We start from the raw sequence: 22,269 nt of genomic DNA, 5'->3' as shown, positions 1-22,269 counted from the left end.
AACGTGGCCTGGCAAGATTTGGATTTGAGATGTTAATTGTTTCGTTTGCAAGGGGGGGGCAAAGCAAAATCAAAATGTGGACAAAATGAACAAGATTGAGGAACATGCCTGGGTGAAAGCACTGCCACACGGCACACAGGGGGCACAGCAGAAGGCAACACCAATAAAACAGAAGGGAAAATAAAATAAATTATACAAAAAGACCGCAACTGAAACATGGATGGAGAGAACACTAAGATGGGGTACGCCTTCTTAGGCAAGGGCACGGGCCTCCTGGTATCCGAACTGTGCTTTGGTCTCATGACTCTGTCCACCGATGGTGCGGCACTACCCCCCTTACCCCCCAGCGCCAGTGCTCTGGCTGATCAGAAGATGCTGTTGATGCGCACGGGCAGGGAAGGGGCCATGGGGTCTGCCCGCTGCCGACCAGGAGACCTCCTTTCGCCTGCTTGACTCCTTCGTCGCCGCTGGCGGCAACTTCCTCGACACTGCAGGTGCCTCCCTCTTCGTGTCGGCCACGTCGCTTTCATGTTGACGGTCGTGGCTGGACCTGGCCGAGTGCAGACGTGTACGGCAGCAGCGAGGAGGTGCTGGGTCGTTGGCTGACGCGCGAAGGCAACGAGCGTCGGCGCAACCTGGTGGTGGCGACTAAGGTGCGCGGCAAGACGGGACCCGGTGTGAACGACGTCGGGCTGAGTCGGCGCCACATCGTCGATTCGCTGGAGCGCAGCCTCGAGCGCCTGGGCTGCACGAGCCATATCGACCTCCTCCAGATCCACTCGCCCGACCCGCGCACCCCGCTCCTCGAAACCCTGCGCACGCTGAACGACCTCGTGCGCAGCGGTAAGGTGCACCACATCGGCCTGTCAAACTACCCGGCGTGGATGGTGGAGAAGGCCATTGGCTTGACCGAGCGCATGGGCTGGGAGCGTACGTACAGTCGTGGGCGTGGGCGTGTGCTATGTGTCGTGTGTGTCGTTTGTGTCGTGTTGTGTTGTGTGCGCAAACTGATCTGTGGGTCCACAGCTATTGTGAGCTTGCAGCCGCAGTACAGCATGCTGTGCCGGTCCACAGAGTGGGACATCATCCCGCTCGCTCTGGAGGAGGGTCTCGCCGTGCTGCCTTGGTCACCGCTCAAGGTAGGCCATCACCATCGCGCACGACGCACTGGCACCACATTCCTCGCATTCTCAGTTAACAAGCTGTCGCTGTCCCGCGGGTCCTGTCAGGGCGGCTGGCTGGCCGGCAAGAGGGACCTGACGAGGGAGGGACCCTCCGCGGGTTCGCGCGTGGAGTGGGCGCAGAACGCCGGGTGGGTCGAGGGCAACTTCGACTCGTTCAACACGCCCTACACCTGGCACGTGCTCGACACCGTCGCCGACGTGGCCGCCAAGACGAACAAGACGTCTGCACAGGTCTCCCTGAGGTTCGTACCCCCCTACACGACACTCATCACGCCACCTGGGGCTCACGGTGGGTGGATCAGGTGGCTGCTGCAGAAGCCCGGGGTGACGTCGGTGCTGGTCGGGGCGAGGACCGAGGAGCAGCTGAGGGACAACCTGGGCGCCGTGGGCTGGCGACTGGAGAAGCACCACATGGACGCGCTCGACAACGTCAGCGAGCACCCGCCGCTCTACCCGTGGCAACCCATCCACGACCGCGCGCCGCCACAGCTCTCGTGAGCCGCCAACAAGAACGCTGGAAAATAAAAGAAGAATAAAATAGGAAAAAGAAAAGAAGAAAAATAGAAACAAACATCGATGGAAGACTGAATCGAAGCCAAAGCGAGAAATGGGGGCGTTGGGCGGGTTCTGCGTCACAGACAGTCGTGAAAAGAAACACATATAGAAGCAAAGAAGAACGAATAGAAAGAATCAGATGGAGCAGAAGAGAACGCTAGATCCGAGGAGTAGCGACGTGGCGAGTGTGGTGATTAGGGTCAAGGAGTGGCTGCAGGGCCAGTCGGCGGCCCAGCTGCCGCGCACACGTAAGAGGCTAGAGAACGCCCTACGGCCCATGTGCCGCCTGTACACCATCCCCGCGCATCTCTCCCTCGAATCCGTCCTACGTTGGCTCATCCATCGCGGAATGCTCCAAATCGAGGCCAAGCCCGCACGAGGCGAGCCTCAGGTGACCCTCCACCACCCCGACGATGCATCATCTGCCGGCCAGGAGCTCGACGCCGATCTGTCGCGCAGGCTCGAGCGGTGGTGGGCGTCGGCGGTGGCCACCGGCACCCGGCCGTCCCACCTGCGCGCCCTGCTGGCCGCGCTCGTCCAGCAGGTGCTCACCGTACGCATCGACGCCCGGCCCGAGCTCGTCGTCGCGCGGCTCGTCGACGACGGCTGGCTGCAGCTCACCAACGACGACGACGGCCAGACCACCCTCGCCTACTCGCTGCCCGCCGCGGCTCACACCAGTGCCGGCGGGCCGGAGGTTGGTGGCGACGAGCACCGGCTGAGGGCGCGGTTGGAGGCGTGGCTCGCGGCGATGCGCGACAGGGAGGCGGAGAGCAGGCCCGAGGGCGGGCCGCGTAGGGACTGGGTGCGGTTCGACCGCGCGCTCGACTCGCTCGACAACACAGGCGACCGACCACGGCTCGCCGCCTTGCTCCTCGGGGCCTGCACCGTGCGCTGGCTGACGCCGGCGGCCACCGCCGCCACCGCCACCATCGATGGCGGACTGTACGTGTCGCTCATGCCGCCGCCGTCGCAGAAGGCCGACGGCGGTGTCGCGACGTGGTCGACGCACGTGTGCCCGACGTTCGACGAGATGTGGGACGACGAGTTCGACGCGCGGGTCGGGCGCAAGGGCGGCGTCGACGTGCTGCGCGGGGTCTACGCCTACGGCTTCGAGCGCCCGTCGCTCATCCAGCAAAAGGTCGTCGCGCCCATCGTCAACGGGTGGGACGTCTTCTGCCAGTCCCAGCCCGGAACCGGTACGCCTACAGCCATCAGCTGACCTCCTGCGATCGTGCGCATTCACTCACCCACGACACGACACGACACGACACGCACGCAACACGAAACGACACGACACGCACACGACACAGGTAAAAGCGCGGCGTTGGCGATGGCGGTGGTGCAGCGAGTCGCGGCTCTGTGGACGATCGAGCAGGAGAGGGAAAAGGAGAGCGAGAAGGAGAAGGAGGAGAGCGAGACCAAGGAGAGTGCCGGCGGCAGCGGCGCGTGGAAGGGCAAGCGGAACCCGATGGCCCTGGTGATCACGCCCACGAGAGAGCTCGCCCTGCAGATGCACCGGGTCATCGAGGCCATAGGCCACCACTTTGCAACCGGACCCTTCCGCGAGGCCCACGAAGCCAAGCAGGCGGCAAGGGCAGCCGCCGCCGCAGCCGCCGCCCCGACAGCAGTCGAAGTGGACCACGCGGACGACGGGCGCGAAGCTGCGCCGTGGCGGAGATCTGGTGGTGGGCGAGATCGTCGCCACCGGGATTGCTGGCGCCGAGAGCGGAGCAGGGAAGAAGGGACGATGGATGATGACGACGGCAAAGGCGGCGAGGAAGTGGTGGACGACGATGACGACGAGGCTCGGATTGAGGAGGAAGAGGAGGAAGAGAGGTCGTACCACCACCGCCGCGGTGGTGCCCCACGTGCACAGCGATCGCCGGTCAACAGCGAACCGCTGCTGTGTCACGCCCTGGTGGGAGCCACCAGCGTCAGGTACACGATTCACTTTCGCCTTCTTGTCCTGCCCCAGCGACGCATCCAGTGAGTCGCTCACTGTTTTTTCTTCCTCCTCTGCAGAAGCGACATGCGTGGGCTGAAGCGAGGGCCGTTGATCGTGGTCGGCAGCATCGGCCGCATCACCGACATGGCCAAGTACGCACCACTCGACACACACGACACGACACACGACACACGACACACGACACACGACACACGACACACGACACACGACACACGACACACGACACACGACACACGACACACGACACACGACACACGACACACGACACACGACACACGACACACGACACACGACACACGACACACGACACACGACACACAGCAATTCACACTGATTTTTTTTTATCGCATGCAACAGTCGCAAGGCGCTCTATCTGAAGGACCTGGAGATGCTGGTCTTGGACGACTCCACGTTCTTCTTCGACAAGTCCACCAAAGACGCGCTGGCGCACCTGTGCGAGACCTACCTGCGCGGGCCGCGGCCGCAGCTCGTGCTCGCCACCACGTGCGAGACCGCCGGCGCCGGTCCGACGTTCGTGAAGCACCACCGGCGCCTATGGCGGCGCACGGCCGGCGAGGGCGTGCTCAAGCCCGCCAAGCTTAAGGTGGCAGCTGACGCATCATCGGCCGACCGTATGGCGTTGACGTTCTCTGCTGATGTCAGCGCCGCCGACGCCGTCGACTTTTTTGCCGACGCGGCTGCGGAGGCGCAGCTGAGTCTGAGGCGGCCGACTTCTGGGCAGCCGGCGGCAACGACGGCGACGCGAGACGACGCGCGGCCGTACCTCGAGCTGACGATCCCGCCCGACGAGCTGGTGCTGGAGGGCGTGCGGCACTTCTACGTCGACGTGGACTACGAGCAGTGGAAGCTGGAGACCTTCTGCGACCTCTACTCCGCGATCTCGATCGTCCAATGCATCGTGTTCGTCAACACGCGGCGCAAGATCGATTGGTTGACGGAGCAGCTGCTCAAGAAGGATTACACGGTCTCGAGCCTGCATGGCCATATCGAGTCAAGCGAGCGCGAGCTGCTCCTCAAGTACGCCCACTCTTGCTTTGGCCGCACCAATACATTTTCTAACAGACACGACACACACACGACACACACACGACACACACACGACACACACACGAGTGCAGCGAGTTCAGGGCGGGAACATCGCGGGTGCTCATCACCAACGACCTGTTGGCCCTGGGCATCGATGTGCCGGCCGTGACGCTCGTGGTCAACTACGATTTGCCGCGCCTGCCGGAGCCCTACCTCCACCGGTACACTGCACCCCCAACTCGTCCGCCACCTTAATTCAATGCTCACACACACACACACACACAACACGCACGCACACCACACACCACACAACACGACAGGTCGGGACGCTGTGGGCGATTCGGTCGCAAGGGGGTCGTGATCAATCTTGTCACAACGGACGATCTGTTGGGCATGAACGAAATCGCCCAGCACTTTGCGCTGAACGTCGAGGTATTGCCCTGCGACGTGGCCGACCTGCTGCTTCAGTAGAGCTGCCCTCTCTCCTGCCTGCGCCCGCGAGGCGTCGTCGGCCTTGGTTCGCGCGCCCTGGTGAGCCCAGCAGCAGGCGCTGGCCGGCTAGTGCTCGAGAGCCTTGACGGCGACGATGCGCTGCCGCGCGTGGTCGTAGAACGTGGTCACGACCAGCTGCGCGGCGGCGCTGACCGGCGCAGACGCTTCCTTCCCGAACGGCCCCGGCGCCCAACCTCTCTCCGACTGCGGCGTCATCACAACAATTAATTATTATCAAGTGACACGACACCCACCGCACGACACACGCACACGTAGGTTCGGAAGGAGAAGGCGGCGATGGCATCGTTCGGCGCGCCGAAAATTTCGTCGTGGCCTGCAGGCAGAGGTAGTGCTGCGCGACGGACGCGGGCGTCTGTCGGCCCTGGGGACCCGAGAGAAAGTACACGCACGACGCGAAGTCGTCTTCGTTCTTCTTTTCGTCTTCGTTCTTTGTCGGGGTGCTCGCCGTGTGTGAGCAGATCGGCACAAGGCCGGCTCCGTGCCGTAGCGCCAGCCTCACCGGGCGGACAGGGAAGCGGCCGATGACGATGAAGAGGGCGCGGGCGGGGACGACAGGCCCAGGTCGACCAGCTCCCACAGAGGGTAGGGGTACCCGTGGAGGAAAGCGCAGCAGAAGCGGGCGAGCGGGATTGTAACGCGTGCTTGCCCACGGCGTGAGCCGGCATCGACCCGGTCGCCCACGCGTAGAACATCGTCGTTCCTTTTGAGTTGAAGTAGAAGGCGGTCAGGTCATGATGAAGGCAACGCGATCGACGGGCTCTGTATTGCTGGCCATGGCTCGGGTTGCTAATGGTGCTCACTCCCATCACACGAAGAGACGCGCACTCTCAAGAGTTGTAGGGGTTATGAACAGTTGTGTCGTTGTATTTGCAGGAAGAAGTGGTGGAGGAAACACGCTTAGTTGCCGCCGCGCAGACGGAGGACGAGGTGGAGCGTGGACTCCTTCTGGATGTTGTAGTCGGCCAGAGTGCGACCGTCCTCGAGCTGCTTGCCGGCGAAGATAAGGCGCTGCTGGTCGGGAGGAATACCCTCCTTGTCCTGAATCTTTTGCTTGACGTTCTCGATCGTGTCGCTGGACTCGACCTCGAGGGTGATAGTCTTGCCGGTCAGCGTCTTGACGAAGATCTGCATACCGCCGCGCAGACGAAGAACGAGGTGAAGAGTCGACTCCTTCTGGATGTTGTAGTCGGCCAGGGTACGGCCGTCTTCGAGCTGCTTGCCGGCGAAGATGAGACGCTGCTGGTCAGGCGGGATGCCCTCCTTGTCCTGGATCTTCTGCTTCACGTTTTCGATCGTGTCGGAGCTCTCGACCTCGAGGGTGATGGTCTTACCGGTCAGAGTCTTGACGAAGATCTGCATACCACCACGGAGGCGGAGCACGAGGTGGAGAGTCGATTCCTTCTGGATGTTGTAGTCGGCCAGAGTGCGGCCGTCCTCGAGCTGCTTGCCAGCGAAGATGAGACGCTGCTGGTCAGGAGGGATGCCTTCCTTGTCCTGAATCTTTTGCTTAACGTTCTCGATGGTGTCGCTCGACTCGACCTCGAGGGTGATGGTCTTGCCGGTCAGGGTCTTCACGAAGATCTGCATTGCTGGCTTGTGTGTAGCGCTTGTTGTGGTTTGTGTTGTTTTGATTGAGCGTGGCCTCTTGTCCTTTTTGTAGGTGCGCGAAGCGAAAGCGGAAGAGAAGGCATTTCAGGTTTTCTCAGTTCCCGAAACTTTTTCGGGGCTCTCTGAGATGTTTCCCAAACGTGAAACTCCCCTATTTCCGAAACAAGTTTGAGTTTGCCAAAAAACAAAGTGCGTCGTTGAATCGGTTGTCTTCCCCTATTCCGATGCACTGGAAGGATCAACGCAAGGCTGCAAGAGCGGGTGTCCCAACTCAAACTCTTCATGAGAAAAGACCCCACACCGGGCCAACCAGGATGGGTGACTCAATGCCCAATGGCCTTTACGTGGGGAGACGTGGGGGAGCTATCATCACTGCTGTAGGCAGAGAACATCCCTAAACACACATAGGTCACGGGCTTTGTATGTTCCCACTGGCCAAGGATTGGCTGACTCTGAGCTCTAGCAAAGTGCTCAATCAGGCGCTGTCTGATTGGCCAGCGATTACCACAAAAAGGCTTTCCGCCCTCACCAAACAACATTCGTCTTACTCTTCCGCACAACAACCCACAACCTCCAGCAACTGTGCAGCGCAGGGATGACCACAACCAAGCTGCTCTTTGTCGTGGCCCTCAGCCTGGCTGTTTTCGCCATCGCGGCCGTGGCCGACGACGACTACGACAAGTACGACGATAACAAGGGGCCGTGCAAGGGCGGCTACTGGCCGGATGGCAAGGGCTGCTGCCCGAAGATCATCCACGGCAAGGCCTACTACCGTGACGGCAACAAGTGCTACCCCAAGGACGTCGGCTGTGGTGTCTACTACGCTGATGGCAACGGGTACACACACCCGCGCACATACACCATCAAAACGAGCACTGGAACTGACTGATCGTTCGCTCATGACAGGTACTACCCGGACGAGAAGGGCAACTACCCTAAGGACGGCGAGGACTGCGACGATGAGCGCAAGTGCCACAAGTACTGCATCCGTCCGGAGCATGACGACGACTACCACGAGAGATCGACCACCAGGAAGCACCACCGCACCACGTCGACCACCGAGGAGTGCCCCAAGGAGACCACCTCGACCAGGAAGGAGACCACCTCCACGAAGAAGCAGACCACCACCACGCCCAAGGAGACCACTACCACCAGGAGGGAGACCACCTCGACCAGGAAGCACCACACGACCTCGACCACCGAGGAGTGCCCCAGGGAGACCACCTCGACCAAGAAGCACTACACAACTTCCACCGAGGACTGCCCCAAGGAGACCACCTCGACCAAGAAGCACACACGCACCACGTCGACCACTGAGGAGTGCCCCAAGGAGACCACCTCGACCAAGAAGCACTACTCCACCACCAGCGAGAAGTGTGATGACAAGAAGAAGCAGTGCCACGGCGGCCAGTGGAGCGACGACGACGGGTGCTGCCCGCGCAAGATCGGCCACCAGTGGTACTACCGCGACGCCCACGGGTGCTACCCGGTCGAGCGCGAGTGCGGCGGCGTGTACTACGCCGACGCCAAGGGCTGCTACCCGGACGAGAACGGCAAGTACCGCGCCGCCGGCGAGAAGTGCCCGCACCACCAGCAGTGCAAGCGCGAATGCGACGGCAACAAGAAGTACCACGATGACGATGACTACTAGAGCACGACTACGACTAACAACTTGCAGCCAATGACTTGCTGTTGTTACCTTGTTTCAGTTTAGCTTCCACCCAATCCTGTTTTAAAGTAAAGCTTTCACCCAATCAGATACATCGAGTTAAAACAAAAAGATATCTTGGAAAAAGGTAAATAAATGGAATGGAATAATAAATAGGTTACACAAATTGATAAACGGAGCGGTCGTCGTCGGCAAACTCGGCCTCAAGGCCGGGCAGGTTGACGAAAAGGTCGCCCGCCTCGAGGAGTCGCCGGCACACCTCGACCGCCTCCGGCCGCGACTCCACATGAGCTCCCTGCATCAGCCACTCCACCGCTTGAACGCCTACCATGGTACGCACACGCACCACCGCACACGCACGAGTTTGTGAGTGGAACTTGCCCGCGTGATGAGTTCTCAGAGAAAGTAGAGGTGAAGCTTTACCCCGGAAACAGTTCTCGAAGCGCTTGAGATTGTGCTTGTGGCTCTTGAGCTCCAAACCCTTCCGCATCTTCTTTCCCAACTCCTTCAACTGCACCTCGTTGCAAGCACGAACGCCTTAGTCGGAGAAGCGAAGAACGAAGAACGAAGATGAAGAAGAATGAAAAAGAGGGGCGAGCGCACATCGATGTCTTTGCCGCCCGACCGTTTGCCGGACTCCTTGTAGCCCAGTGCATCGTAGGATTGCGAGCGCCGGATACCAGAGCCCTACTCGATCACCCCCGCGCCGGCTCAACATCAGCCCCAACGCAAAAGAACGAAAAGCGACGGACGACACGAACAGTAAAGAAAGAAAGAGGAAGAACGAAGGGGTACCTCTTCCGCGGCCTTGCGCAGAGGGTTGGTGCTCTTGCGCGGCGCTACGTAGCTTCCGGTCTTCACCTTACCGACCTTTCGCGTCCGCTCTGTGTCGTCTTCATCTCCGTCTTCGGTCTCGCTCGGCCGAATGCCGGCCGCGTCGTCCCCCGCCTTCGGCGCATCGTCTTCGTCATCGCTGAGCACCCACCCTTCGTTCTTGGCTCTCCCGCCGGCTTCGTTTTTTTCGTTCTTTCCGTCGCCCGACGACTCGCCGCCTCGGTTGGACTGCCGCAGCACCACAGCCGACGTCGCCAGTGGCAGCACCGACGCCTCAGCCGACCCCGATATTGACGTGGCTATCACCACCACGCCCTCCTTCGTCTCCTTCGCTTCCTTCGTTCTTTCCCTCTCGACGCCGCGCTTGCGAGGCGAGTCGTCCCTGTTGGATTCTTTGGATTCCTTGTCCTCCTGGGCCTGTTGCGCCTCCTCTTCGCTCTTAAGGTCGCGCATGACGTCCTCCTTGGTCTTCTTCACCGACGTGCGGTTGGTGCGCTTCGATCGCCTCTTCTCTCTCGCGGCCTCCTTCGCCGCCTCCTTGTCGGCCGGGCTTTCTTCGCTGGTCTCCTTTTCCTTTTCCTTTTCCTTCTCCTTCTCCTTTTCCTTCTTCTCTTTCTTGGCGGTCTTGGTGTTCTTGGAGGACTTGCTGCTCATCGACGAGCTCATCTCCTCCACCTCCGCCGCCGCCGCCGCCGCCGTCTCACCCACCACCACCGCCGGCCTCTCCTTGTCCTTCTTCTCCTCCTTCTTCTCGTCGTCCTTGTCCCGCTTCTTCTTCTCCTTCTTCTCTTTCTCCTCCTTCTTGTCGTCTTTCTTCTCCTTCTCTCCTTTGTCTTGACTCTCCCGCGGCGTAATACTGGATGAGCTGCCCTTGTCCTGTTCGCCGGACGTTCGGAGGAGGTGCACCGTGCGCCTCTTCTTCTTTCTTTCTTTCCTCCGCTCAGCGGCGGCGTCGTCGCCTTCGAGGGCTGCCTCCCCAGCGGCGCCTTCGCTCTTCTTTCGCGTTCGCTCTTTGACCTTGGTCCGGTCGCTCGACGTCGACGACGAGATCGAGTGCGAGGACGACGACGTGTCGAAGTCGTCTACCAGTCTGTACTTGTCGACATCATTGCTGTCGTCATCGTCGTCGCCGCCGTGGGCCAATCGCTCGCGCACCTTCTTGGCCCGCTCGCGCTCCTCGGCCTTCATGCGGGCGTCGTAGGCCTTGTAGGTCTCCTTGAGCTCGTCGCGCTCCTCGGTCATGTTCTTGAGCGCGGCCTCGAGCTCCCGGACCCGTCGCTCGGCCTCGCGTCGCTCGCGCGCCATCTGCTCCCGCTCGGCGTCGAAGCGCACCCGATCGGCGTCGAGCGCGGCCTTGTCGTCGCTCTGTCGGGCGAGCTTGACCAGCAGCTGGTGCTTCTCCTCGAGCATGGACACGCTCTTGGCCTTCTCCTTCTCGGCCTCGCCGCGCCAGTAGTCCACCATCTCCTTGTCCTTCTGCAGCTTCGCGATCTCCACCCGCATCCTGCGATCACCACCAGTGAGCTCACAGGGGAAAGAACGAACAAGAAGAAAGCGAAGTCCAAGATCGAATGGGGGGGGGGAAGAGCGAAACGAATCGCAAAGAAACGCACTTTTTGGAGTCGTCGATCAGCGCGATGAGCTCCTTCTCGATCATTTCCTTGGCCTTCTTGAGGTTTTCCTTTTCCTTTTCGACGTGCTTGCGCTGCTCCTCCTCCTTCTCCTTCTCGAGCTTCAGTCGAACCACCAGCCGCTCAAAGTCCTCGCCCTCCTCCTAGTCGTCGATACATTCCAACACCATAGGAGTTAAAAAAAACATCACACAAAAGAGCAGAGTGCGGGGCGTACGAGATTGAGGAGGTCGGGGTTGGTCTCGAGCTCGCCCTTGTTCTTCGTCTTCTTGTGGAGGAGACGCCGGGTGGCCTTTTCGAGGGCCGTCTCCTTGTCCTTTTCCTTGGGGCTGTCCTTGGCCGGCAGCTCGATCAGCTCGCGCTCGCGCTTCTCCTGCTGCTCCTTCTCCTTCAGCTTTTCCTTCCGCTCGCGCTCCTTTCGCTCCTTGTCGCGCTTTGACTCCTCCGTTTCGATCTCCGGGACCGTCCACGCCGACAGCACCTTCTCCAGGTGCTTCAGATCCTCCTGCATCGCCAAACCGTTAATGTAAGCACACAACACACAGCACACCGCACACGCTCCACCGCACGCGCAGGGCACGTACGTGGAGTTCGGGGGCCTGCATGAGGACGCGAATCTTGTCAAGGTTGCGGTGGAGATAGAAGTGGATGATGTCCAGCCAGTCGGCCCGCTGCTCCCGCTCGTCCCGGCGCGGGTGGGACTCGCCCGACCCGCCGTGCGGCGCTGCCGCCACCGGCGCCGCGGCCGTCGTGGGTGGCACGCCGGCGTTGGCCTCCGGTCTCTTATTGGGCGGGTGGTCTGCATCGTCCGTCGCTCCGCGGCTGCCTGCTGACGTCACCGCGTCGTCCCGCGAGTGCTCGCGGTCGGCCACATGGAGCTGTTGCGACGTGTTCGACCGCACCGTATCCCCCGCGTCGTCCGACATTTCGCGCACCAGGTCCGGGGCTGACCGCGCAACCTGCAAACGCACGACACGCACACGACCGACGACACGCGTGTAAGCAGTCTTGTCATTCTTCGGAACAGGAGTGAAGAAGTTGAGGTTGAGGAGAGAGGGGACGTACGAGGCCGGAGGGCAGGAACGAACCGGGAACGGAAGGCGCGGGGCCGGAGTGGGCCGAAGAAGCGCTGTGGGCGATGGGCCGCGATTCGATCGTGCCCGCGCGCGCTCTGGCCTGCTGCGGGGGGGATTGGCCAACGGGTTGGAGGGTGGGTGAGCTCCGGTGGACTGCAGCTGATGACAAAAAAGAAAAGAAAAGAGAAGAAGAAGAGAATAGAGAAGAGCGAGGAAAAAAATGTGGAGTGGTACTCGCGGAGAGAGGAGGGCAACGTTGTTCTTCCAGTCCTGCATCTGGCTGATGCGGTCGTTGGTCTTGACCAGCAACGGGTTGGATATGTCCTTCAGCACGCGCTCCTGGAAGGCCTGGCGCTGCTTCTGCTCGAGTCGCGCAATCTCCTCCTCGCTCGGCACCATCTGCAAGCAATCGGAGTTAAAAACAAACATCAAGCGCGAAGAGAGCGAAGGCGAAGGTGAGTGAGGGGTACCGAGGCTTCGGTGAAGAAGTTTAGAAGGTCGGCCGAGTGCTTGTCGATGAACTCGTTCATGGGGATCATGTACTGCTCGGCCTTGTCGCTGTACGGAGCCACGCACGTGTTCATTATTTCAAGTCCGAGAGAATGAAAGCGACGGAAAGAACGAAAGGAGAGAAGGGGGCGTTGGCGTGGTTGGTTTGCTTACCTGAAGCGAAGGCCGTTGGCCATCATCTGCATGACCTTGGAGATGAGAATCAGGGAACGCAGGGCGACGGGACCAGGTGCGGCCTCCACCACGGAAAACTTGTGCGGAGTGAAGATCGCAGGGCAGAAGAATCGCAGGAACAGCAGGCCGCCTGTGTGCGTGTCGTGTGCGTGTGCGTGTGCGTGTGCGTGTGCGTCGTGCATGTAAGAGAAAGCGACAAGGATTGGGGCAAAAGAGAGAGAGAGAGAGACACGAACCAACGGCGGAGAGATTCTGACGGATCTGTTTGCTCTCGGGGAACTTGCGCACGGCGGACATCTGCACGTATTCGCACACGTGCCTCACGAACACGGGGCAGTCTTCGATCGACTTGGTGATCGTGTTGAAGAAGAGCTCGCAGTAGCTCGTCAGCCGCTTGAGATTCTCGTCGTAGTTGTCGTCCGGCTTGAGCCTGCGCGTGCAGCCCAGCGTCAATGGAATGCGTGGAATGCACGGAATGTGGAATGTGGGAAGAGGGGTGTGTACTTGAGGGGATCGATTTCGATGCGTGGGTTGGACATGCAGACTTCGTGCACGATCCGGCGGAGGGTCATCTGGAGGTACTTGGTGCCCACGTGCTGCAGCGTGGCCGACAGCATCTTCGCCGCCGCGCTGTTGCTTCGGAAAAGCGTCGCCGGCGATGCTGCACAACCATCACCACCACCATCAGTCCTGCGTGCGTGTGCGAGTGCGAGTGCGAGTGCGTGTGCGTGTGCGTTGAAAGGAACCCGTACCGGTGCTGTCGACTTCCTTGTCGATCAGGGATTTTAGCAACTCGAGCAGCAATTGCGCCTGGAAGGGGGAAGTAATGAAAGAATGAGGCCGGGCTTTGGGTTGATTGAGGTGAGGGAGTGGCGAGCTGAGCGTACGTTGGGTCCCTTGGTGTAGAAGTAGTGGACGGAGGCGTCGACCAGGACCGTCGCCTCGCTGCCCGTGTCCACCGACTCGTAGAGAGCGTGCAGGGCCGCAAAATCGCCCCGCACCAGCATCTGACCAACAAACAAAAACAATAATTAATTAATTCACGAAATTATTTATAAAACTGAAATAAATAAATACGTAAAAAGAAGAAGATAATTTGCGTTTATCCGAGTTTATTCAAATAACGGATTGATTTTTCTCGCTGTAGGAATAAAAAGAAAGAAATAAAGAACGAAAGATGGGAGCGGGGGGGGGTACGCGAATGAAGTCGGCCTCGCGTTCGGCGCGGTGGAGGCGGTGGTTCTTTTTACCTCCGACGCCCCCGGCGGCCTCGGTGTCAGGGGCGCTCTCGCCAGCGCTGGGGGTGGAGCCACCCGATGAGGGCGCGGGCGCAATGGAGACGCCGGCATTCGAAGATGAGATGGGGGCCGTCGCGAGTCCTCCCGAAGTAGGCGAGGCTGGAGTCGCCTCGCCCCCTCCATCTGCTGTTCCAGAAATCGTCGCCGATGGCTTGCCCAAATCGGCCATCGTTGCGCTGATTCACCCCTTTTGAGTTTAAATAATGGATGAAGTCGGGGTGCGCGTGGAAATCTATTTGCCTGCTGGTGATGTGAAGAGGAGACCGTTTGATGTGTTGGAGTGGCGGTTGACAGGGCTAATAATCCAAAACAAAAAACGAAGATGGGAAATGAAAACGGAAAAATAAAGAACGAAACACAGCCTTCGCTTTCGTTCTTCTTGTTCGGTTATATGGCGAGAAACAAAGCGCCTCAGTTCCGACACCAACAGCGAAGGAGTGCGCTCGTTGTTGCCCCCACGGCTGAAGAGGACGACGGTGCGTCCACCTCTGATATGAATTGGTGCTGGTGTTCTCACGAGCTGAGTTTCGATTGGCTACAATCCTGACCGCCCTCTTAATTTCAGCTCTGGGTTGGTGCTCGTCGTTTTGTTGGACCTTCTCCATGGCCCGATCGCGACTTGTGATGAGACGTGAAGCCTGACGTGGCCGCGTGGCACACCATCTGTGGACATATGCGACCTTCCCGCTATCTCTCCGCTCTCCAAAGTACGCCTACGAACTGATCTCGGGCACGTGTGCGCCGCCTTCAATCTGACTCCTCGACCCAGGGCCAAACCTCCCACAAGCCCACAAACCACGCCGACCACCACAACACACTCACGTTCTCCTTCTCGGTCGCCATTCCTCCTTTGCTCAGCCCCTACCACATAGCCCTTCTCACACTAAATGCACACAACCAACAACGCCACCCCAACAACTACCACTACCACACCGATTGCGTTCCAGCAGGCACGTCCACGAATGTCGAACTCCTCCGGTGCTCCAACGCGTGGAACTGACGGCTAAGTCTCTTTTCTTTTCGCACACGTCATCAGCTGGCCGAGGCGACGCAAGAGGTGCTGCGATTGAAGACCAAGAAGCAGGAGGTCGGGCTTACGCCCGAGGAGAGCAACCTGTTCGATCTTAATCGCGTACTCCTTCAACTGCACCTGCGTCAGCTCGACGTCCGGCTCGTGCGTAAGCGGAGCCACTCGTCTTCATCTTCATCTCCAGGGTCCTCGTCGCCGTCATCGCCGGCCTCGTCCGACCTGTTCCAGGGAGTGACTACGGGCTACCAGAAGCGGGTAAAGAGGGTGTTTGCCGGCAGGGTTTGTGGTCGCTGCGGCACGGCCTACACGAGCCAGTGGCGATCGGGACCCCATGGCCCATCAACGTAAGTGCCCATCGGCATTACCCCCCCCCCGGTGGGCTATGACCACCAACCAACCCTAACCCTGCTTTTCTCTTCGCTCTTCGCTCTTCGCTCTTTTCGGTGACAGGTTGTGCAATGCGTGTGGCATTCGTCATTTCAGACAACTCAAGCGAGACGCTCGCCGCGGCAAGTGCGCGGCTGTGGCCGCATCTTCGGACGATGAGACACTAATAGACACGCGATCGCCAGCGGAGTCAGCGAGGAGAGGCAGCATTCAATTCGTGCTTAATTGAACCAATCAGAAATCAGAACATAGAACCACCTTTTCGCCTGTTGCTCGCTTGTAACTTAGCAGGTGTACATCTCCAGTTTCTGGCGTTTGGCCAACAGTGAACGCAAATTAGGTTCACATCAATGTAACTTGGGCGAGTGATGGACCACCGCTCAGCTGGCTCCGCCAGGAGGCAGCTCCAATTTGGATAAGGTGTGGCCTTTGTGGACAGCACGTCGTTGATGGCGCGTGTGACGCACGGCCTGTCTGGCGGAAACGAGATGCCGTCACCCATCTCTGCTCACATCGCGCGCGGACCAATCTCACTTCGCCTCACCTCACATAAAACCTGCCCCCCTCTTCCACTTCAACAACTCAACTCAAACACCACTCCCTGAGAACACCACTCAGCGATGGCCAGCCCCTACACCTACACCAACCACCCAGACCTGTTCCTTAAGGTACTCTTCGCCCACTGAGAGTATCAAAGATGAAATAAAATACAATGCACGTCGTTGATGGCTCGTGTTGGGTGGCAGGTGGGCATCCTGGCCAAGGAGGTGTCGAGGCTGACGACGAAGTTGCAGAATGCTAGTCTCACCCTTGCTGAGACCGACTTGTTGGAGTGTAATCGGCTGCTTCTCGAGCGGCTGCTGCTGTTGACCCAGCTCGTTGGCCATCACCACAGCCAGCAAGCGCCCTCCTCTACTTCGCCTTCACTTCCATCAGCTGATCTGGGCTCATCTTCATTGTCATCGTCTTCATCCTCATCATCAGCCCGGGCTTGCTCTTCTTCGTCTTCGCTCCACCTCACATCCAAGCAGCCGCAGCGCTCGAAGAAGCTGTTCCCTGACCGCGCCTGCCGCCACTGCGGCACGGCCACCACCAGCCAGTGGCGCACAGGCCCCGTGGGTCCCTCGACGTGCGTGACCTCCTTCGTGTTCATGACGCGAATGACTCACCAGGTTGCCAGTTCCGGTTGGAACCTGCCCTTCCGAGTTTTCTACACCGTCACATGACGAGGGGATCGATCAGAAGCCACCGAACAACTACTGAATTCTATTTACTTTCAGGTTGTGCAACGCTTGCGGCATTCGCTATGCTCGTGCGCACCGCAAACTACAACTACAACAACAGGAGCGACATGAAGAGCGAAGCGGCGCAGAGTCCCCCACCTCCACTTCCACTTCCACTTCAGGGCTGGCCAGCCCTGAAGTGCCGCCAGCCTCACCGCCTGCTCTCCGAGGCAGCGTACAGTTCATGCTCAACTGAAGGCTGGCTTGCCAACGCTTTGTACACATCATACATGAGGGCTTGAGGCAAAAGGCTGTCATGCCACCTTCGAAAGACAACGGTGTCCCGCTCTTGAAAATCCATTTACAGGTTTATGTGTGCGCGTGTGTGTAAGTTTGTTGTTGGGTGCTCCTACGGCGATGCGTCGTGCGCGCGGCGTGGCCTGGTTTCCGTTGCGTTTTTTCGCTCGGTACGCGCGTTTCCGTACTTGTCGAGTCGCTGGCGCATGAACGACTTAGTTGCTGTGGGCCTGGTCCTCGCGCTTGGCGTAGAAGAGGACGCAGGCATCGCCGCTGCACAGAATCGACTTGAGGCTGGGCAGGTCGGACTCCTCGCTCGGCAGCTGGTAGGTGGCGCTGGGCGTGTAGTGGTAGAACCTGCGGTCGCCCGGGTTGCGCACGCACGCCGAATAGCCCCGCGAGCCCGACAGTTGCTGCGCATAGGAAAAGAACGAAGAGCGATGAGGCGATGAAAAGCGAAAACGAAAAACGAAAGCGAAGGCGGGGGGAGGGTACCAGCACGGCCTGGAGGTCGTAGAGGATCTTCTTGTGGCCGTGGTGGGGCTGGTGCTCGGAGCAGCCGTCGACAGTCTCCTCCACATAGCTGGTGAGATCAAGCCCGCTGATGGGGAAGTCCACCTCCGTCTTGCACACCCTGTGCCAATATCTGATAGCGCGCCGCAGTGAGACACACGTCATGGCGCGTGTGTCGTGTGGCTTGTGTAGTGTGCCGTTGTGTGTCGCGCGCACCTGTTAAGTTCGAAGCGTGACAGGTGGATCATGAGGGAGGGCGGCAGCTCGCCGATGGCGGTGGCCTTGGTGGCCTGCTTGAACTCCTTGCAGTGCTGGCAGAACCACTCAGGGATGCGGTACTGGCCGATGTACTTGTGCAGGCAGTCCTGAAGGGTGACCTTGGGCGCCACACCGCCCGTCTCCTCGAGCTTGTCGGGCCACATGTTGAGCAGCTGCACCCCCCCTCTACATTAGCGTTTTATGTCCGACCCGCGCAACATCACGTGAGGGGCAGGGAGGTACGTACCAGAGACTTGTGGAGCTTGGATTCGTACTCGTCGCTGGGGATGTTCCAGTCCACCACTATTTTTATGTCCGAAAGAGAGAAAGTTGGGTCAACATCTTCGCGCCACGCGGCAATAGTGGGGGGGGGGCATTCAGGGCGTGTGTGGAGGCGCCTGTGCGTACCGAGGTGGTTCTCGGGGGCAAAGCTGACCGGCACCTCGTCGTAGGGCATCACGCAGCCATCGCACCTGAAGCCCTTGTCGCACGAGCCGCAGCTACGATGGAGTCAAGAAAGCACCGGTGAGACCTCTTCGAGCATTTGTGGGATTTCACATATGTACGGTGGTGGAGTGGAGGGAGCGCCGTACTTGGCGAGGAACTGGTCGACGATCTTGATCTCGAAGGGGCCCACGTGCCGCTTGCTGTCGGCGTGGTGGCCCTTCTTGTCCTCGCGCCCCTTGGCGTCCTTCTCGCCCGCCAGTCGCTTCTCCTCGCTCTCCCGGATCTGGTCCGCCAGCTCGGCGTACGACAGATCCTTCGAATAGCCCAGCGTCTCCTTGAACCTATTCATCACCACCACCATCACCATCATAGCACACATGGCATGAAACGCAAGGTCAGCCCAGTGCACTCTCGCGCTGTACCGTACGATAGGAAGCACACGGGATGTGACCAACAGTACCTGTCCCACACGATTGTGTACAGTTGGGCGTAGGTCAGGTTGGAGGGCACGGGGAAGGGCTTGCCGATGATGTGCGTTCCCATGTCATCCTCCTTGCGCTGCCTGTTATGAAGGAGAGAGCGCGCACACGCGTCAGGTGTGTGTCGACACCGCACGCGCACGCGCACGCACCACCGCACGCGCGCGCACACAGAAGGGGCGAGGAGGAGGAGAGGCCCGTACTTGTGGTATCGGTGGATGACGAAGAAGGGCAGGTCGGACTTGGCGCCGACGACGGGCGACGAGGCCTTGTCGAACGGGAAGCTCATGCGGCGACGGGTCTGCGCGCTCTGGTGGGCCGCGGGCACCTCGTAGACCACCACCACGTCCTTGTCCTTCAGCACCTCCACGGGCGTCGAGTCGTCTGTTCAACAACGTGTGTCGTATGTTAGGGAGAGACCGACAGCGCACACGACAGACGTACGACACGCACGGCGTGCGAACCAATGATCTGAGCGATGCGACCGCCGTAGACTTCGGTGACGATGAGCTGGTCGGGTCGGAGGGGCTTGCCCAGACGCTCGATCAGTCCCACCTTGAGGTCCTGCCCGTAGCTCGTCTTGAACACACTGGTGGGCGCCCACCACCCCAAACAAAGCACAAAGAATGGCAAAAATGCGTGAGCCACACTGCCGGAGACATTCTTCAAAAAACTTGGCGCGAGTGGGTACCTGACAGAGTGCTTGGTGGGCTTGTTGGTGGCGCTGGGGTTGTCGGGCACGAAGGTGACGACAATCGAGCGCTTCTTGTCCAGGCTCGTCGGCAACACGAGCCCGTTGGCCACGCTCACGCTCACAGTGCGGTGCCCGCACCCCGTGCAGCTGATCGCCGTCTTCAACAGACCGGTGAACTGTACGTCGACAATCACAACAACCATGTCGACGGAGCGTAAGCGGGCATGACCAAGGGAGAAAGTTGCACTGTGTGTGTCGTGCGTGCGTGCGTGCGTGCGCGTGTGTGTTGATTCACGTACCAGGTTGGCGATGAGGATGGGATTGGCGCGCTTGTAGGACTCCCAGTACTTGGCGGCGACGTGGTCGTCGCCCAGGGCCTCGTCTTCGGGCGTGGGCTCGTAGGCGGGGCTCTTCACGCTGAGGTCCTCCTTCAGGTGTTCGAGCACCCAGTCCACCATGTCCGAATACCGACCAGCTTCCTCTGCATTGCACCGGTGGAGACCAACAGATTTTAGGTCCGAACCTGCGCGCGGACCTAAAAAGACGCGTACACACCACATTGGGGGGGTTGACTTGGTGATACCTTCGACGCTGCCGGTGCCGCTGAGGTGCGGTGTGCGGCTGGTGACGACCTGCTGGAAGGCGGCGAACTGCTCGTCCAGCTCCCGCAGCTCATTCGGCGTCTTGCCCTGCAGCGCCTTGACTGTTCGCGACCAAGCGTTACATAACATTTCAGCTCACAACGATCATCGTGTGCGCGTGCGGCGGTGCGTGTGCGGTGGTGCGTGTACCGCAGAGGGCAAAGTGCTGAGCGAGGGTGAGGCGACGGCTGCCGTGGTAGACGTCCTGCGCGTCCCACTCGCCAGAGATGTTGAGGTCGCCCATCGAGGCCTCGGCGGCGTGGACACTGTCGGCGCCAGCGGACTTGTTCTTCTCGGGCTTGAGCTGGGCCTTGTAGGCGTCGGAGAGGAAGTAGTCGCGCAGGGCCGGCACCTGGCTGAGGCACAGGAACAGGGCCGCGAGCGGGTTGAGCGGCGACACGTCGGTGCGGTTCTTGAACACCATACGCATGAACTTGCGCTGGGCCAGGTTCGGCATCTGGTGCTTGTTGCCCTCGCTCGGCTGTGGTAACACCATATAAGCCGCCGTCCCAACCACACAACACACGACATACGACACGTACCGAGTGGTGCGGCGACTTGGACTGCTTCGGGCGGAGGATGATGATGGTGGGCTTCTTCTTCTTCTGCGAAGGCGACGACTGCTGGACTGCCGCCTTGACGGCATCGAAGCCGTCCTCGTCGGCGAACACCACCTCGTTGTCGCCCACGCTCTCCTCCTCCCCCTCCCCCTCCCGCTCTTCGCCTTCGTCGCTTTCGCTCTCGCTCTCGCTCTCGTCTTCGATCTTGATGGCCTTGGCCAGCAGCAGGTTGTCCAGGGACGAGTGGAGCGGCTCCTTCCTGAACATCAGCGGCGACGGCCCACCGGCAGACGACGGCGACGAAGGTCCGCCGAAGCGGCCGCCAGCCGGCGACGTCGCAGCGAGCGATGCGAAGTAGGCCGTGCCGGGCGATTGTGACAGCTGGCCGTGGGGCGGCACGGAAGGCGACCCCGAGAAGCCGCCGCCGAACGTCGGGTGGCGCGCGCTGGGCTGGACGCTCGCGATCGGGTACACGCTGCCGGGCGACGACGAATACGAATAGGTGTAGAACGGATTGGGCGAGCCCGACAGTGCGCCGGCCGGCGGGAACTGTTGCCCATGCGCGAACTTGGGCGACGACGAGAACACGTAGGGGTTGCTCGACCCCGATGAGCCCGAGCCCGACTGGCCTTGGCCCCACGCGCTGCTGCCGCCACCACTTCCGCCGCCGCCGCCGAACGGGCCGAGGCTGGGCGAGGAGAGCGAGGGCGCCTGGGAGTGGATCGGGTAGACGCTGCCGGGCGATGACGAGTAGGAGTAGGCGTAGAAGGAGGGGCGAGACGAGGGCGAGGCCGGGCCGCCGAAGCCCATTCCTGACGGCGCGCCGGGCGGGACGAGGTACGGGTTGTTGGGCGGCAGGTACGGGTTGGGCGAGGCGGCCGACGGCCGGCCGATGCCGCCCGTGGCGGTGAGGTAGGGGTTGATCGGCGACTGGCCGCGCGGGTGGGTCAGTATGCCGTCGTCCTGGTAGTGGTCGGCAAAGTAGGCGTTCGACACGGGCGACGTGCCAAAGGTGTAGGTCGACGGCGAGCGCGCGTGCGAGTGTGCGTGCGACGTGTGCGATGCGACGGCCGCGGTGTGGCCGCGACGCGGCGACGGACCCTTGGGCGAGGCCGTCGACGGCGAGTTGCGTCCGCCGCCCGGGCTGCCGCGTGTGGGTGAGTTGGGGATGTTGATGGAGCCCGAGGAGCCCCTGCGGCCGCCCAGGTCGGCGGCGGGGTGGTGAGCGCCGGCCGGCGACTCACCGCCGGTGGCGCTCTCCTTGACCTTGTGGATGCCCAGCTCCTTGAGGGTCTCCACGGTCTGGGCCAGGTCGTACTCGCATGTGATCAGCACGGACCTGTGTTGGTTCACTCACGGTGTGAGGCCCGAGCATTCCAAGAATTCCAATTTTGACAGGTGGTCATCCACGGAAAGAACGAAGCGCGAACAAAAACGCGAAAGCGAAGACGAAGACGACGGAGAGGAAGAGGAAGAGTACCTGGCGACTTCCCTGTCCATGGCGGGAAAGATGGCCAGCAGCTTCTCCACCACGGTGTCCCTGTCTCCGGCCTCCATTGACTTGGTGAGGTTGCTCATCTTTTTCTCTGCTGCGTGCGACGTTCTGTGGTTTCCTTTCCCTCTTCAACTGTTGGTGGTGCTAGAGTGCCTGTTCGTAAGCGCGTGTGTGAGT

The 22,269-nt window shown here is 60.5% G+C and overlaps 8 protein-coding genes across 8 annotated transcripts; 5 read left to right on the top strand and 3 right to left on the bottom strand.

The window, feature by feature from the left end:
• Window positions 1-216: 216 nt before the first annotated feature.
• ACA1_096670 (aldo/keto reductase) lies at window positions 217-1,682 on the top strand (the record flags this gene model as incomplete). The annotated part of the gene is made up of 6 exons (XM_004334960.1): window positions 217-319; window positions 396-494; window positions 565-930; window positions 1,027-1,139; window positions 1,230-1,426; window positions 1,487-1,682. 6 exons carry the CDS (start codon window positions 217-219, stop codon window positions 1,680-1,682), a joined length of 1,074 nt encoding a protein of 357 aa, XP_004335008.1.
• Window positions 1,683-1,878: 196 nt separating this feature from the next.
• ACA1_096660 (helicase conserved Cterminal domain containing protein) lies at window positions 1,879-5,226 on the top strand (the record flags this gene model as incomplete). The annotated part of the gene is made up of 6 exons (XM_004334959.1): window positions 1,879-2,938; window positions 3,053-3,680; window positions 3,765-3,839; window positions 4,066-4,746; window positions 4,848-4,976; window positions 5,076-5,226. The coding sequence occupies 6 exons, from the start codon at window positions 1,879-1,881 to the stop codon at window positions 5,224-5,226; spliced, it is 2,724 nt and encodes a 907-aa protein (XP_004335007.1).
• Window positions 5,227-6,165: 939 nt separating this feature from the next.
• On the bottom strand, window positions 6,166-6,855 carry ACA1_096650 (polyubiquitin, putative; the record flags this gene model as incomplete). Its single annotated transcript, XM_004334958.1, has 2 exons — window positions 6,166-6,393; window positions 6,421-6,855. The coding sequence occupies 2 exons, from the start codon at window positions 6,853-6,855 to the stop codon at window positions 6,166-6,168; spliced, it is 663 nt and encodes a 220-aa protein (XP_004335006.1).
• Window positions 6,856-7,471: 616 nt separating this feature from the next.
• Window positions 7,472-8,527, top strand: ACA1_096640 (uncharacterized protein; the record flags this gene model as incomplete). The annotated part of the gene is made up of 2 exons (XM_004334957.1): window positions 7,472-7,713; window positions 7,783-8,527. The coding sequence occupies 2 exons, from the start codon at window positions 7,472-7,474 to the stop codon at window positions 8,525-8,527; spliced, it is 987 nt and encodes a 328-aa protein (XP_004335005.1).
• Window positions 8,528-8,702: 175 nt separating this feature from the next.
• Window positions 8,703-14,237, bottom strand: ACA1_096630 (Ras GTPase activation domain containing protein; the record flags this gene model as incomplete). The annotated part of the gene is made up of 16 exons (XM_004334956.1): window positions 8,703-8,869; window positions 8,969-9,056; window positions 9,149-9,232; window positions 9,341-10,883; window positions 10,993-11,153; window positions 11,228-11,515; window positions 11,595-11,969; window positions 12,076-12,189; window positions 12,321-12,485; window positions 12,557-12,644; window positions 12,750-12,900; window positions 13,007-13,200; window positions 13,275-13,431; window positions 13,523-13,580; window positions 13,658-13,777; window positions 13,968-14,237. 16 exons carry the CDS (start codon window positions 14,235-14,237, stop codon window positions 8,703-8,705), a joined length of 4,023 nt encoding a protein of 1,340 aa, XP_004335004.1.
• A 718-nt stretch (window positions 14,238-14,955) lies between these two features.
• On the top strand, window positions 14,956-15,714 carry ACA1_096620 (GATA zinc finger domain containing protein; the record flags this gene model as incomplete). Its single annotated transcript, XM_004334955.1, has 3 exons — window positions 14,956-15,018; window positions 15,105-15,442; window positions 15,549-15,714. 3 exons carry the CDS (start codon window positions 14,956-14,958, stop codon window positions 15,712-15,714), a joined length of 567 nt encoding a protein of 188 aa, XP_004335003.1.
• Window positions 15,715-16,105: 391 nt separating this feature from the next.
• ACA1_096610 (uncharacterized protein) lies at window positions 16,106-16,711 on the top strand (the record flags this gene model as incomplete). Its single annotated transcript, XM_004334954.1, has 3 exons — window positions 16,106-16,153; window positions 16,232-16,363; window positions 16,517-16,711. 3 exons carry the CDS (start codon window positions 16,106-16,108, stop codon window positions 16,709-16,711), a joined length of 375 nt encoding a protein of 124 aa, XP_004335002.1.
• A 509-nt stretch (window positions 16,712-17,220) lies between these two features.
• On the bottom strand, window positions 17,221-22,175 carry ACA1_096600 (CUE domain containing protein; the record flags this gene model as incomplete). The annotated part of the gene is made up of 16 exons (XM_004334953.1): window positions 17,221-17,418; window positions 17,501-17,651; window positions 17,735-17,949; window positions 18,024-18,079; window positions 18,185-18,276; window positions 18,370-18,564; window positions 18,684-18,785; window positions 18,906-19,086; window positions 19,167-19,291; window positions 19,394-19,572; window positions 19,696-19,877; window positions 19,980-20,099; window positions 20,188-20,518; window positions 20,580-20,794; window positions 20,882-21,936; window positions 22,078-22,175. The coding sequence occupies 16 exons, from the start codon at window positions 22,173-22,175 to the stop codon at window positions 17,221-17,223; spliced, it is 3,495 nt and encodes a 1,164-aa protein (XP_004335001.1).
• Window positions 22,176-22,269: the final 94 nt, after the last annotated feature.

Source organism: Acanthamoeba castellanii, assembly GCF_000313135.1.
Source record: "Acanthamoeba castellanii str. Neff unplaced genomic scaffold scf7180000084645, whole genome shotgun sequence".
NCBI classification, from domain to species: Eukaryota; Discosea; order Longamoebia; family Acanthamoebidae; genus Acanthamoeba; species Acanthamoeba castellanii.
The sequence above is the reverse complement of the archived record's forward strand: the minus strand, read 5'-3'. Positions and strand labels throughout refer to the sequence as shown.